General features: G+C 44.6%; 1 protein-coding gene across 1 annotated transcript in view; it reads right to left on the bottom strand.

Annotated features, from left to right (window-relative positions):
* Nucleotides 1–1500: 1500 nt before the first annotated feature.
* The window catches only part of LOC115151197 (solute carrier family 2, facilitated glucose transporter member 11), a 50830-nt gene continuing 35415 nt past the window's right edge, over nt 1501–16915 (bottom strand). The window contains 8 exon segments of the mRNA XM_075074235.1: nt 1501–1701; nt 1834–1961; nt 2097–2171; nt 2239–2350; nt 2470–2580; nt 2843–2948; nt 2950–3028; nt 3285–3390. Of these exon segments, the coding sequence (XP_074930336.1) occupies nt 1531–1701; nt 1834–1961; nt 2097–2171; nt 2239–2350; nt 2470–2580; nt 2843–2948; nt 2950–3028; nt 3285–3390 (888 nt within the window). The 3' untranslated portion in view covers nt 1501–1530.

Here is a 16915-nt window from a genome sequence, read left to right as displayed (position 1 = left end):
ACTGGTGGTGACATTCGGGTGTTGGAAAGGACAGAGACAGACATGTAATTCTTTCCCAGGAACATTGTTTTGTTTTTAGTGTCATGTCATTGGGGTTGATGTCATGGCAGGTTTCAATAAGTTAATAAATACCACACTGACATCAGAAATGGTATTGATCTAATAGGTTTACAGTCAAATGAAATAGAGGGCCCTAATCTAGTGTCTTGTTATATAATCAATGATAATATACCATATTCAATCGACATGTTATATCAAGTAGTCCTTACCTAAACATATCTTTCACTTGCATTTCCGGACACAGATTAAGCAGAGCATGCATGCTTTTTAGTCCAGGACTAGGCTTCATCTTCCAGGAAACTGGTCCATTGTTTAACAGCTTTGGGCTTTCAGAAATAACTGTATAGTACATAAAAAAATATACACTACCATTCAAAAGTTTGGGGTCTCTTAGAAATTTCACAGAACAGCGCAAACTGGCCCTAACGAGAATAGAAAGAGTGGGAGGCCCCGCTGCACAACTGAGCAAGAGGAGTGTCTAGTTTGAGAAACAGACGCCTCACAAGTCCTCAACTGGCAACTTCATTAAATAGCATCCGCAAAACACCAGTCTCAATGTCAACAGTGAAGAGGCAACTCCGGGATGCTGGTCTTCTAGGCAGAGTTCCTCTGTCCAGTGTCTATGCTATTTTGCCCATCTTCAACTTTTCTTTTAATTGGCCCGTCTGAGATATGGCTTTTTCTTTGCAACTCTGCCTAGAAGGCCAGTATCCCGGAGTCGCCTCTTCACTGTTGACGTTGAGACTGGTGTTTTGCAGGTACTATTTAATGAAGCTGCCAGTTGAGGACTTGTGAGGCGTCTGTTTCTCAAACTAGACACTCTAATGTACTTGTCCTCTTGCTCAGTTGTACACCAGAGCCTCCCACTCTTTCTAATATGGTTAGAGCCAGTTTGCGCTGTTCTGTGAAGGGACTAGTACACAGCGTTGTACCAGATTTTTAGTTTCTTGGCAATTTCTCGCATGGAATAGCCTTCATTTTTCAGAACATGAATAGACTAATGACTTTCGGAAGAAAGTTCTTTGTTTCTGGCCATTTTGAGCCTGTAATCGAACCCACAAAGGCTGATGCTCCAGATACTCAACAAGTTTAAAGAAGGCCAGTTTTATTGCTTCTTTAATCAGCACAACTGTTTTCAGCTGTGCTAACATACTTGCAAAAGGGTTTTCGAATGATCAATTAGCCTTTTCAAATGATAAACTTGGATTAGCTAACACAATGTGCCAATGGAACACAAGAGTGATGGTTGCTGATAATGGGCCTCTGTACGCCTATGTAGATATTCCATTAAGAATCTGCCATTTCCAGCTACAATAGTCATTTACAACATTAACAATGTCTACATTGTATTTCTGATCAATTTGATGTTATTTTAATGGACAAAAAAAATATATATATTTCAAAAACAAGGACATTTCTAAGTCTACCCAAACTTTTGAACGGTAGTGTATACTGTATATACAAATGTTCTCAAAATGTTGTTTCCAAAACAAAGTCAGCCTTTTCGGTGTCTGTCCCCCTGTTCTTGTAGTGGAGTTTGTTAAAGTCCTCCATGATCTCCACCATGCTCTTTCCTTTGGTCTCTGGGATGAACATGCAGTATGCCACAAAGACCAGGAAGCAGAACTGGCCTAGAGCATCCTACATGGGCTCATGAATAATGTTAAAGATCAAACAGACAGTAGGATCTCAGAGATATAAAACCGTCAGGGAATAGTAGTCATTCGGATCACTGATATTATGTGTGTATGTTGACTTGGAGCAGTATCTTACCACTATGTAGGGGAAGAACATCCCGATGAGGAACAGGCCTAGCCAGTTGACGGAACCGCTGATGACGTAAGCGGACGGTCTCCAGGCCTGCAGGAAGAGATCTGCGGGGAGGGCCATGGACACCCCGGCTAGAAAGATAAGAGTACTATGACAACCAGGTCAGCCTGGCATTAGCTCACTCAATTCCAAATACTCCGAACTGGAATCGTACACACCAAAATGTGACATAATACATAAGACATTTATAAGCATAGAGTACTCACAAGGTCTTAGTCCATAAACACAGATGACAGAGAATATAAGGGTGATGTTAACATAAGGGACCCATGAAAACAGGTCTTGTTGAGAGAGAAAGGACTGTGTTAGTTCTCATGTCAGCTGACACAGAAACCCTAAATGTTGGACCTTTGTTTACCTTGATGGACAGTATAACAACAAGGATGGACATGATGACTCCCAACAACAGGTAGCCATAGCCCATCAGTATCTTCCTGCCCGCACGGTCTATCAACAGAGACTGGGACACAACAAGGACAGGAGGTCAATATGGCCACTAAAACAAATGTTATTGTATTGTTCAGTTACAGACAGTGATGTTATTCTCCACTATGACCTACAGTATGTTATGGTACTCACACAGAGACTGATGGAGATGAGTTCTGTTGCTCCGATGCCAATGGACAGGTAGTGCATCTTGTCCTCTGCTACTCCAGATTCACGGAAGATGTTGAAAGCGTAGAAATAAATCTATAGAACAAATTTTGGGTCAATGTGGAGAAGATGAGATGAAAGGAGAATGATAAGATAATATAGAGAATGAGAGGGCTCCCACTTGCAACAGTTACAAGCATTTCTTCTGAAAAAGGAAGGGAATGGATAACCTCTTAACTTCTACGTAGAATGCAGAATAACCTCATCAGGGAAATACAACCTACTGACATTGAACTCGTGACTAAAGGTAGATTCAGTAATGTTGCAGTAAAGGTAGATAGAGTAAAAACAGACTCACTGCGTTAATACCACAAAACTGAACACAGGCACAGGGGATGACCAGAGCCAGCACTTGCCACCTGACACAGCGAGAAGTCAGCACGTCCCACACTGTCTTAGACTTGGCTCTGCATGCTCTCCCTCTCCTTCTCCATGTCATCCATCTCCATCTTCAGGTCATCCTCCTGCCACAGCCACTGCAGGACTATGACAACAACATAAACACAAATCACGTTATACAACATCATATACACACCTCTTCTCGTCATCTCTGATGATATGATGTGTACTGATGTGTTATATTATATGTGTACTGTTATGTTGTACATTATGAAATGTATTCTGTGTTTGATTATTATATGGTCTAGATTTGATCCAGGGACATTCTTTCCCCAAAGCCAGCTTAACAGATAAAATAAAAATGTCTCACATTATGATATAGCCCTGGCCTAACTGCATACCTTTTTTTGAGCCCTCTGTGTCGCCTTTGTCGATGTACAGGTAGCGAGGTGCTTCTGGGAAAAAGAGCAGGGTCACAAATTTGATGATGGCAGGGCCACATGTCATCTGTACCCATCACCTCCCTACAGAGAGACAGGGAGAGAGTGACGAGAGACGGGGGACGGGGGAGAGAGACGGAGACGGGGGAGCAGAAAGACAGAGAGAGACGGAGACGGGGGAGCAGAAAGACAGAGAGAGAGACGGAGACGGGGGAGCAGAAAGACAGAGAGAGAGACGGAGACGGGGGAGCAGAAAGACAGAGAGAGACGGAGACGGGGGAGAGAGACGGGGGACGGGGGAGAGAGACGGGGGAGCAGAAAGACAGAGAGAGAGACGGATACGGGGGAGCAGAAAGACAGAGAGAGAGACGGAGACGGGGGAGCAGAAAGACAGAGAGAGAGACGGAGACGGAGGAGCAGAAAGACAGAGAGAGAGACGGAGACGGGGGAGCAGAAAGACAGAGAGAGAGACGGAGACGGGGGAGCAGAAAGACAGAGAGAGAGACGGAGACGGGGGAGCAGAAAGACAGAGAGAGAGACGGAGACGGGGGAGCAGAAAGACAGAGAGAGAGACGAGACGGGAGAGAAAGACAGAGAGAGACGGAGACGGGGAGCAGAAAGACAGAGAGAGAGACGGAGACGGGGGAGCAGAAAGACAGAGAGAGAGACGGAGACGGGGGAGCAGAAAGACAGAGAGAGAGACGGAGACGGGGGAGCAGAAAGACAGAGAGAGAGACGGAGACGGGGGAGCAGAAAGACAGAGAGAGAGACGGAGACGGGGGAGCAGAAAGACAGAGAGAGAGACGGAGACGGGGGAGCAGAAAGACAGAGAGAGAGACGGAGACGGGGGAGCAGAAAGACAGAGAGAGAGACGGAGACGGGGGAGCAGAAAGACAGAGAGAGAGACGGAGACGGGGAGCAGAAGACAGAGGAGAGACGGAGACGGGGACGGGAGAGAGACGGAGACGGGGAGAGAGACGGAGACGGGGGAGCAGAAAGACAGAGAGAGAGACGGAGACGGGGGAGCAGAAAGACAGAGAGAGAGACGGAGACGGGGGAGCAGAAAGACAGAGAGAGAGACGGAGACGGGGGAGCAGAAAGACAGAGAGAGAGACGGAGACGGGGGAGCAGAAAGACAGAGAGAGAGACGGAGACGGGGGAGCAGAAAGACAGAGAGAGAGACGGAGACGGGGGAGCAGAAAGACAGAGAGAGAGACGGAGACGGGGGACGGGGGAGAGAGACGGAGACGGGGGAGAGAGACGGAGACGGGGGAGCAGAAAGACAGAGAGAGAGACGGAGACGGGGGAGCAGAAAGACAGAGAGAGAGACGGAGACGGGGGAGCAGAAAGACAGAGAGAGAGACGGAGACGGGGGAGCAGAAAGACAGAGAGACGGAGACGGGGGAGCAGAAAGACAGAGAGAGAGACGGAGACGGGGGAGCAGAAAGACAGAGAGAGACTTGGTAAGAAATGACTCATTTCAACCATACTGTGTCTTTCTTCCATCCTCATTCCATCTTTGATACTTGAACATCAATATTACTCAAATTTCCCTATTAGAATACATTATTTGTGTTTCACATAACTTTTAAAATCCAGCTTCTGTCAAAATGATTTTTTTTTTGTCATAGAGAGCTTTGCCATACACTTGTAAATTGTGCTCCAGAATTATTCAATTTCTGGTAATTGGTCAGATGAGCTGTTCAGAATATGTACTTCTGCCCAGCTGGACCGGGACAGGGTAATCCAGTGCATATGACAGTGAGGCTGGTCCGAGGCTCAGCGTGGGTCAACTGGAACATTCAAATCAAATCACATTTTATTGGTCACATACACGTGTTTAGCAGATGTTATTGCGGGTGTAGCGAAATGCTTGTGTTTCTAGTGCCAACAGTGCAGTAATATCTAACAAGTAACATCTAACAATTTCACAATACACACAAATCTACTAAGTAAACGAATGGAATTAAGAATATAGAAATATATGGACGGGCAATGTCAGAGCGGCATAGACTAATATACAGTAGAATAGAATACAGTATATACATACGAGATGAGTAATGTAAAATATGTAAACATTATTAAAGTGACTAGTGATCCATTATTAAAGTGGCCAGTGATTTCAAGTCTATGTATATAGGCAGCAGCCTCTATAATGTGCTAGTGATGGCTATTTAACAGTCTGAAGAACTTGAGATAGAAGCTGTTTTTCAGTCTCTGTCCGGACCATTGACCGTCGCTGGAGGTCCCAGACCGTGGACCGCCGCAGGAGGTCCCAGGCCGTGGACCGTCGCAGGAGGTCCCGGACCGTGGACCGTCACAGGAGAGCTGGCACAGGACGTACAGGGCTGGGGAGGCGTACTGGAGACCTGGTGCGTGGAGCCGGCACAGATTTTACCAGACTGATAGCACGCTCCTCAGGACGAGTACAGAGAGCTGACTCAGGTGGCATCAAACTGATAACACGCTCCTTAGGGCGAATGTCGTGCATCATACACCAACACAACAACTCTCTCCTTTCTCTCTACTCCAATTTCTCCATCAACTCACTGAAGGTCTCTGGCTCTCTCCGTTCACTCTCCTCCAATTTCTCCATCTTCTCCCAGACTGGCTCTGGTTCACTCCTCGGCTCCGCTGACCACCCCGTGTGCCCCCCAGAAAAATGTTGGGGCTGTTTTTTGGGCTTTCGTTGTGGCCGCGAACCCCGGCGTCGTCACTGACCTCCCTTATCTCCTTGCGTCTGCTTCCAAGGAAGGCTTTCGTGTCCCTCCATGATTTCCTCCCATGTCCAGGATATCTTCTCCTCCTTGATCTCCTCCCAAGCCCAGGATACCTTCTCCTTCCTGTTGGGTGGATTACTTGAGAAATGTAATCAGTTACTGTTTACAGATTACATGACAATAATAGTAATTTGTCACGTAATTCATTGGATTACTCAAAATAAATAACATTATCTAATTTCTTTGGGAGTACTTCCTTCATTAACCAGCATCTGCCTCTTGAGTTTATGTTGCTGACCAATCAATTTCCTTTCTAACTCTGCCCAGCCAACTCCCCAGCATCTTTGGGTAAGTGCTGGCTCAGCTGCCTGCTACCTCTTCTTGATAACATGGCATCACTGCTAAAAGGTCAGCTTCACTGTCAAACAGATTGTGGTCAGTAAAAGAGTAAATGGTCGTTTGAATATCTTAGCCACCCTTACCATAAAAGGCTGGTATGATGAAGACTTCAATAGACACATGTAACAGATCCAAGAGAAAACAGATTATTTCATGAGTTGGATGACTTTTAAGTCTGTCGTTCTGAATTAAAGTGTTTCAAATTGCTTGTTGTTTTGGGTCAGTCGTTTGGAGTCCAACCGGCAGTACGGTACACAGCAGGTTACTTTGGGCATGTTGGCGTGCCGGGCTGTTGTGTCGGCTCAGGACCCCGCATTTCACCTCACTCAGTCAGTGTTTACCTCAGACGTTTTTAATTTACCCCCCTATCCATCCCAGAGTGCAACGCAGTGTTTACATTCTGACGTAGAAGTGAAGTAGGGCCATTGTGCAATACTGAATGTAGACTATTCTAATCTAGCAAAAACACATATATCTGTCTGCAGACAGACAGGTAGATTTTAGTGTACTCATTTCCACTGAAACTAGAGGTTTAGCTGAGTAAGCAGCTGATTTGTCATGTGTGTTACCGGGATGAATCTGTGTTGACAAACTAAAAATGTTCCATATTTCAAGATCCTGATTAAACATGAGATGATTCTGTTCTCAGTAAGCGGTGGTTTGATGTTATTTTAAAAAAAACTTTACAAATCTGTGAAAAGGAAGGTCGAGGAAACATTTTTTTACATTTTCTTTGGAAGTTATCTAATTTGGGACTCTGTCGCTATCAATTGAGGTAATCACATTCTGAAAAAAATATATGTTTAACTAAATTGATACTTGATGGTTCATATAAATGAGACTACAATGTCATAACATAAAATAGTCTAGACTTTTTCCCTATTTTATTATCATGAAATAGCCTACCCCAAATATGTCATGAGTCATGTTACACTATGTAGAATTGCAGTAAATTTGCTTCAAAACAACAAAACATTTCTTTGGGCCCCCAAATGAAATAAAATGATGATGCTATATTTAACGTATCTCAATGAGGAGTAATTAAAGTATGCCCAAATGCAGGGACCTGTCAGCATTCTTGACGTCCACTTCTTCCAAGTTTTGCTGGTGCAACTACTTATTTGAAATCTGATATGCCAAGTTGTGTCACGCCCTGACCTTAGAGAGACGTGTTTTTTCTCTATTTGGTTAGGTCAGGGTGTGGGGTGGGCATTCTATGCATTCTATTTCTTTGTTTTGGCCGAGTATGGTTTCCAATCAGAGGCAGCTGTCTCTCGTTGTCTCTGATTGGGAATCATACTTAGGCAGCCTTTTTCCGACCTGTGTTTGTGGGTAGTTGTTTTCTGTTTTGTAGTTTGTACCTGACAGAACTGTTGGCTTTTCTTTTTGTTATTTGTTGTTCGTGTGTTTCTTTGTTTAATAAATCATGAGCACTTACCACGCTGCGCTTTGGTCCACTCCTTCTGACGAAAGTCGTTACAGAACTACCCACCAAAAACGGACCAAGCAGCGTGCCCAGGAGGAGCAGGGATCCTGGGCCCGGGAAAAGAGAGAGTGGAGGACATCCTGGACCTGGGAGGAGGTAATGGCAGGGGACAAGACCCTGCCATGGAAGCAGGTGGAGACAGCGAGAGAGGAACGGCAACGATACGAGGAACTAGCACGGCAACGACGGAAGCACGATAGGCAGCCCCCACATTTTGTTTTGGGGGGGGCACACAGGGAGATTGGCAGAGTCAGGGTGGAGACCTGAGCCAACTCCCCGTGCTTACTGTGGGGAGCATGTGAACTGTCAGGCACCGTGTTATGTTGTGATGCGCACTATACCGCCAGTGTGCATTCATAGCTCGGTGCGCTCTGTGCCTGCGCCCCGCATTTGCCATGCTAGAGTGGGCATTCAGTCAGGATGAATTGTGCCGGCTCAGCGCTCCTGGTCTCTAGTATGCCTCCTCGGTCCAGGATATCCTACGCCAGCCCTACGCACTGTGTCGCCAGTACGCCTTCACAGCCCAGTTCGTCCTGTGCCAGCGCCCCGCACTTGCCGGGCTAAAGTAAGCATCCAGCCAGGACGGGTTGTACCAGCCATACGCTTCAGACCTCCAGTGCGCGTCCACGGGCCAGTATATCCTGTGCCAGCTCCGCGCACCCGGTCTCCAGTGCGTCTCCTCAGTCCGGTGAGACCTGTTCTGGCTCCACGTACGAAGCCTCCAGTGATGATCAATGGTCCGAAGCCTCCAGTGATGATCCATGGCACGAAGCCTCCAGTGATGATCCATGGCCCGGAGCCTCCAGTGATAATCCATGGCCCAGAGCCTCCAGTGATAATCCATGGCACGAAGCCTCCAGTGATGATCCATGGCCCAGAGCCTGTAGGGATGATCCATGGCACGAAGCCTCTAGTGATAATCCATGGCCCGGAGCCTCCAGTGATAATCCATTGCACGAAGCCTCCAGTGATGATCCATGGCAAGAAGCCTCCAGTGATGATCCATGGCGCGGAACCTGTAGTGATGATCCATGGCACGGAGTCTGCAGCGAGGGTCTCAAGTCCGGAGCCTCCAGCGACGTCCCCCAGTCCGGAGCCTCCAGCGACGGTCCCCAGTCCGGAGCCTCCAGCGACAGTCCGGAGTCTCCAGCGGGGGTTCCCAGTTCGGAGCCTCCGGCGATGATCCACGGTCCGGTTCCTCCTCCAAGATTAGATGCCCACCCGGACCCTTCCCTATAGGTTCAGGTTTGCGGCCGGGAGTCCGCACCTTTGGGGGGGGGGGGGTACTGTCATGCCCTGACCTTAGAGAGACGTGTTTTTTCTCTATTTGGTTAGGTCAGGGTGTGGGGTGGGCATTCTATGCATTCTATTTCTTTGTTTTGGCCGAGTATGGTTTCCAATCAGAGGCAGCTGTCTCTCATTGTCTCTGATTGGGAATCATACTTAGGCAGCCTTTTTCCCACCTGTGTTTGTGGGTAGTTGTTTTGTAGTTTGTACCTGACGGAACTGTTGGCTTTTCGTTTTGTTATTTGTTGTTCGTGTGTTTCTTTGTTTAATAAATCATGAGCACTTACCACGCTGCGCTTTGGTCCACTCCTTCCGACGAAAGTGTTGAGCGTGAAAAACCCTGGCACCTACACTACCATACCCCGTTCAAAGGCACTTAAATATTTTGTCTTGCTTATTTACCCTCTGAATGGCACACATACATAATCCATGTCTCAATTGTATCAAGGCTTAAAATTCCTTCTTTAACCTGTCTCCTCCCCTTCATCTGAGTGACATCAATAAGGGGTCATAGCTTTCATCATGATAAGCTGTAGACCATACTATTTACAAAGATTGTTTTCATCTAGATTTTTCGTAGCTGTCTATTTACCACCACAAACCGATGCTAGCACTTTTCAACATTTTTAGAAATTAGTTAAAAATGTAAAACTTAAATATCTTGAGTCAATAAGTATTCAACCCCTTTGCTATGGAGCACAAATTTGCTAAACAAGTCACATATTAAGTTGCATGGACTCACTTTGTGTGCAATATATGTTTAACATGATTTTTTAATGTCTACCTCATCTCTTGTACCCCACACATACAATCACCTGTAAGGTCCCTCAGTCAGTGAATTTCAAACAGATTCAACCACAAAGATTGTCCAATGCCTCGCAAAGAAGTCACATATTGGTAGATGGGTAAACATATTTAAAGCAGACATTGAATATTCCCTTGAGCATGGGGAAGTTATAAATTACACTTTGGATGGTGTATCAATACACCCAGTCACTACAAAGATACAGGTGTCCTTCCTATCTCAGTTGCTGGAGAAGAAGGAAACTGCCCAGGGATTTCACCATGAGGCCAATGGTGACTTTAAAACAGTTACAGAGTTTAATGTGTGTGATAGGAGAAAAGTGAGGATGGATTAACAACATTGGAGTTACTCCACAATACTAACCTAATTGTTAGACTGAAAAGAAGGAAGCCTGTACAGAATCGAAATATTCCAAAACATGCATCCTGTTTGCAGTAAGGCACTAAAGTAAAACTGCAAAAAATGTGGCAAAGAAATGAACTTTATGTTTGAATATGAAGTGTTATGTTAACTAAAAAGCAGCATTCCCCAAGAGAGGATGACTTCCACTTCAGCAGTGATGAATTCATGAACGTCTTAGACAAAAAGATCATGACCATTAGAAAGCAAATTACGGACTCCTCTTCGAATCTGCATATTTCTCCAAAGCTCAGTTGTCCTGAGTCTGCACAGAACTACCAGGACCTAGGATCAATGGAGATACTCAAGTTTTTTAATCCTGTATCTCTTGACATATTCATGAAAATAGTCTTGGCCTCTAAACCTTCCAGCTGCATACTGGACCCTATTCCAACTTAACTACTGAAAGAGCTACTTCCTGTGCTTGGCCCGCCTATGTTGAACAAACTAAACGACTCCCTATCCTCCGGATGTGTACCAATCTCACTAAAAGTGGCAGTAATAAAGCCTCTCTTGAAAAAACTATCGGCCTTATTCGAATCTCCCATTCCTCTCATTTATTTTTAAGAAAAAGCTGTTGACCAAGGCTCTGCATCTATTCTTGTGCTCATAGACCTTAGTGCCGCTTTTGACGCCATCAATTACCACATTATCTTGGAGAGATTGAAAACCTTAGTTGGTCTACACGGACAAGTTCTTTCCAGTTTAGATCTTATCTGTCGGAAATATATCAGTTCGTCTCTGTGGATGGTTTGTCCTCTGACAAATAAATTGTACATTTCGGTGTTCCTCAAGGTTCTGTTTTAGGACCACTATTGTTTTCAGTAAATATATCTTGGTGATGTCATTCGAAAACACAATGTCAACTCACACAGGTGTACATTTCAATGAAACATGGTGAAGCCCCAAAATTGCCTACCCTGGAAGCCTGTGTTTCAGACATAAGTAAGTGGATAGCGGCAAATGTTTTACTTTTAAACAGAGATGCTAGTTCTAGGTCCCAAGAAACAAAGAGATCAAGAGATCTGATCTGACAATTAATCTTGACGGTTGTACAGTCGTCTCAAATAAAACTGGGAAGAACCTCAGCATTACTCTGGATCCTGATCTCTCTTTTGACGAACATATCAAGAATATTTCAAGGGCAGCTTTTTTCCATCTTCGTAACATTGCAACAAATTTGACACTTTTAGTCCAAAAATTATGCAGAAAAGCTAATCCATGCTTTTGTCCCTTCTATATTAGACTACTTTAATGCTCAGATAAAGCACTAAATAAACTTCAGTTAATGCTAAATATGTCTGCTAGAATCTTGAATAGATCCCCAAAATTTGATCGTATTCCTCCAGTGCTAGCCGCTCTACACTGGCTTACTGTTAAGGCTAGGGGTGATTTCAAGGTTTTACTGCTAACCTACAAAGCATTACATGGACTTGCTCCTAACTATCTCTCCAATTTGGTCCTGCCGTACATACTTACACGTACGCTACAGTCACAAGACGCAGGCCTCCTTATTGTCCCTAGAATTTATTAGCAAACAGCAGGAGGCTTAAGCTTTCTCATATAGAGATCAATTTTTATAGAATGGTCTGCCTATCCATGTGAAAGACACAGACTCTTCTCTTCATTAGGTCCTATGATTGAGTGTAGCCTAGTCCAGGGGTGCTAAGGTGAACGGCAAGGCACTGGAATGATGAACCGCCATTGCTGTCTCTGCCTGGCCGGCTCCCCTCTCTCCACTGGGATTCTCTACCTCTGACCCTATTAAGGAGGCTGAGTCACTGGCTTACTAGTGCCCTTTACATGTCGTCCCTAGGAGGGGTGCGTCATGTCACGCCAGGCTTTTTTGCACTATACTCAACTTGAGTGGGTTGAGTCACTGATGTGATCTTCCTGTATGGTCTTGCGCCCCCTCGGGCTCGTGCAGTGGAGGAGATTGTCGTGGACTATAGTCAGCCTCGTCTCAGGGTAGTAAGTTAGTGGTCTGTTGATATCCCTCTAGTGGTGTGGGGGCTGTGCTTTGGCAAAGAGGGTGGGGTTATATCATGCCTGGTTGGTCCTGTCCGGGGGTGTCGTCGGATGGGGCCACAGTGTCCCCCGATCCTCCCGTCTCAGCCTCCAGTATCTATGCTGCAATAGTCTATGTGCCGGGGGGCTAGGGTCAGTCTGTTATATCTGGTGTAATTCTCTTGTCTTATCTGGTGTCCTGTGTGAATCTAAGTATACTCCCTCTAATTCTCTCTCTCTCTCCCTCCCCTCCCCTTTCGTAGGACGTGAGCCCTAGGACCATGCCTTAGGACTACCTGGCCTGATGACTCCTGGCTGTCCCCAGTCCACCTGGTCGTGCTACTGATCCAGTTTCAACTGTTCTGTCAGAGGCTATGAAAACCTGACCTGTTCAGTGGATGTGCAACCTTGTTCCAGACCTGCTGTTTTAGACTCCCTCTCTTTCTCTGTCTTGATCCCTTTCACTCTCTTTCTGTCTCTTTCTCTCTCTACAGCACCTGCTGTTGTGACATCTGAATGCTCGGCTATGAAAAGCCAAATTACATTTACTCCTGAGGTGCTTACCTGTTGCACCCTCTATAACCACTGTGATTATTATTTGATCCTGCTGGTCGTCTATGAACGTTTGAACATTTTGAATAACAATCTGGCCTTAATGGCAATGTACTCTTATAATCTTCACCCGGGACAGCCAGAAGAGGACTGGCCACCGATCAGAGCCTTGTTCCTCTCCAGGTTTCTTCCTATGTTCCTGCCTTTCTAGGGAGTTTTTCCTAGCCACTGTGCTTCTACATCTGCATTGCTTGCTGTTTGGGGTTTTAGGCTGGGATTCTGTATCAGCACTGGGTGACATCTGCCCATGTAATGCTTTGTAGGTTAGCAGTAAAACCTTGAAATCAGTCCTTGCCTTAACAGGAAGCCAGTGTAGGGAGGCTAGCACTGGAGTAATATGATCAATTTTTTTGGTTCTAGTCAGGATTCTAGCAGCCGTATTTAGCACTAACTGAAGTTTATTTAGTGCTTTATCCGGGTAGCTGGAAAGTAGAGCATTGCAGTAGTCCAACCTAGAAGTAACAAAGGTATGGATAAATTTTTCTGCGTCATTTTTGGACAGAAAGTTTCTGATTTTTGCAATGTTACGTAGATGGAAAAAGCTGTCCTTGAAACAGTCTTGATATGTTCTTCAAAAGAGAGATCAGGGTCCAGAGTAACGCCGAGGTCCTTCACAGTTTTATTTGAGACAACTGTACAACCATCCAGATTAATTGTCAGATTCAACAGAATATATCTTTGTTTCTTGGGACCTAGAACAAGCATCTCTGTTTTGTCTGAGTTTGCAGCCATCCACTTCCTTATGTCTGAGACACAGGCTTCTAGCGAGAGCAATTTTGGGGCTTCACCATGTTTCATTGAAATGTACAGCTGTGTGTCATCCGCATAGCAGTGAAATTTAACATTATGTTTTCGAATGACATCCCCAAGAGGTAAAATATATAGTGAAAACAATAGTGGTCCTAAAACGGAACCTTGAGGAACACCGAAATTTACAGTTGATTTGTCAGAGGACAAACCATTCACAGAGACAAACTGATATCTTTCCGACAGATAAGACCTAAACCAGGCCAGAACTTGTCCATGTAGACCAATTTGGGTTTCCAATCTCTCCAAAAGAATGTGGTGATCGATGGTATCAAAAGCAGCACTAAGATCTAGGAGCACGAGGACAGACGCAGAGCCTCGGTCTGACGTCATTAAAAGGTCATTTACCACCTTCACAAGTGCAGTCTCAGTGCTATGATGGGGTCTAAAACCAGACTGAAGCGTTTCATATACATCAATGAGTACAACTCTTCATATTGGTGGTTGCTGCATCATGTTATGGGTATGCTTGTCATCGGCAAGGACTAAGGAGTTTTTTTATGATAAAAAGAAACGGAATAGAGCTAAGCACAGACAAAATCCTAGAGGAAAACCTGGTTCAGTCTACTTTCCAACAGACACTGGGAGACAAATTTACCTTTCAGCAGGACAATAACCTTAACCACAAAGCTATATATACACTGGAGTTTCTTACCAAGACAACATTGAATGTTCCTCAGTGAGCTAGTTACAGTTTAGACTTAAGTTATCGCTACTCATTGTGTATTTATTATTCATTTTATCATTACATGTTATTACTTCTCAATTTTCTTCCTTTCATTGTTGGGGATGGCCTGTAAGTTAGCATTTCACTTTTAGTCTACACCTATTATTTACAAAAGCATGTGACGGATAAAATGAATTTGATTTTGATTTGATGTTTTAAAAGTTGAATGAACATTCAAATCTGTTGCTTGCCGGCTACAACTTGACAATCTACCCTGCACCTTAGAGACTGTTTTGCCCTGTGTACAGTCGTGGCCAAAAGTTTTGAGAATGACATAAATATTAATTTTCACAAAGTTTGCTGCTTCAGTGTATTTAGATATTTTTGTCAGATGTTACTATGGAATACTGAAGTATAATTACAAGCATTTCATAAGTGTCAAAGGCTGTTATTGACAATTACATGAAGTTGATGCAAAGAGTCAATATTTGCAGTGTTGACCCTTCTTTTTCAAGACCTCTGCAATCCACCCTGGCATGCTGTCAATTAACTTCTGAGCCACATCCTGACTGATGGCAGCCCATTCTTGCATAATCAATGCTTGGAGTTTGTCAGAATTTGTGGGGTTTTGTTTGTCCACCCGCCTCTTGAGGATTGACCACAAGTTCTCATTGGGATTAAGGTCTGGGGAGTTTCCTGGCCATGGACCCAAAATATCAATGTTTTGTTCCCCGAGCCACTTAGTTATCACTTTTGCCTTATGGCAAGGTGCTCCATCATGCTGGAAAAGGCATTGTTCGTCACCAAACTGTTCCTAGATGGTTGGGAGAAGTTGCTCTCGGAGGATGTGTTGGTACCATTCTTTATTCATGACTGTGTTCTTAGGCAAAATTGTGAGTGAGACCACTCCCTTGGCTGAGAAGCAACCCCACACATGAATGGTCTCAGGATGCTTTACTGTTGGCATGACACAGGACTAATGGTAGCGCTCACCTTGTCTTCTCCGGACAAGCTTTTTTCTGGATGCCCCAAACAATCGGAAAGGATATTCATCAGAGAAAATGACAACCCCAGTCCTCAGCATTCTAATCCCGGTACCTTTTGCAGAATATCAGTCTGTCCCTGATGTTTTTCCTGGAGAGAAGTGACTTCTTTGCTGCCCTTCTTGACACCAGGCCATCCTCCAAAAGTCTTCGCCTCACTGTGCATGCAGATGCACTCACACCTGCCTGCTGCCATTCCTGAGCAAGCTGGTGCCCCGATCCCTCAGCTGAATCAACTTGGCGCTTGCTGGACTTTCTTGGGCGCCCTGAATCCTTCTTCACAACAATTGAACCGCTCTCCTTGAAGTTCTTCATGATCCGATAAATGGTTGATTTAGGTGCAATCTTACTGGCAGCAATATCCTTGCCTGTGAAGCCCTTTTTGTGCAAAGCAATGATGACGGCACGTGTTTCCTTGCAGGTAACCATGGTTGACAGAGGAAGAACAATGATGCCAAGCACCACCCTCCTTTTGAAGCTTCCAGTCTGTTATTCGAACTCAATCAGCATGACAGAGTGATTTCCAGCCTTTTCCTCGTCAACACTCACACCTGTGTTAACGAGAGAATCACTGACATGATGTCAGCTGGTCCTTTTGTGGCAGGGCTGAAATGCAGTGGAAATGTTTTTTGGGGATTCAGTTCATTTTCATGGCAAAGAGGGACTTTGCAATTAATTGCAATTCATCTGATCACTCTTCATAACATTCTGGAGTATATGCAAATTGCCATCATACAAATTGAGGCAGCAGACTTTGTGAAAATTAATATTTGTGTCATTCTCAAACCTTTGGCCACAACTGTACATAGTCATTGAACACTGGTCACTTTAATGTTTACATGCTGTTTAACCCACTATATGTATATACTGTAAACTCTTAGAAAGAAGCGGAAGAACCCTTTTAGGTTCTAGATAGCATCTTTTTTTCTGAGAGTGTAGTCATTCATCTCTTATCCTGTATAACTACTGCTGTACACACCGTTTCTATTCATGTACTGTCCATACTGTATAGAGATATATAGACACACCATACTACGGACTCTGACATTGCTCGTTCTGATATTTCTTAATTTGACTTTTTAAATGTTTGACTTTAAAAAAAATTAATTGCGTATTGTTTTGTATTTCTAGGTATTATTACTACACTACCAGAGCTAGGAACACAAGCATTTAGCTGCACCTGCGATAACATATGCAAATCTGTGTACGCGACCAATAAACTTCGGTTTGACTTGACCCTGCTTATGATGGCTAAAGCAACATGGTATACTTCAAATACTCCAACAACAGTCCTGTAACCTCAACCCCACCATGTGTTCTTTCTGTCTGCTCACATGATATGACAATACTCTGTCGGATC

Source organism: Salmo trutta, chromosome 16 (genome assembly GCF_901001165.1).
Source record: "Salmo trutta chromosome 16, fSalTru1.1, whole genome shotgun sequence".
Taxonomy (NCBI): Eukaryota; Metazoa; Chordata; class Actinopteri; order Salmoniformes; family Salmonidae; genus Salmo; species Salmo trutta.
This window is presented reverse-complemented; position numbering and strand designations above follow the sequence as displayed.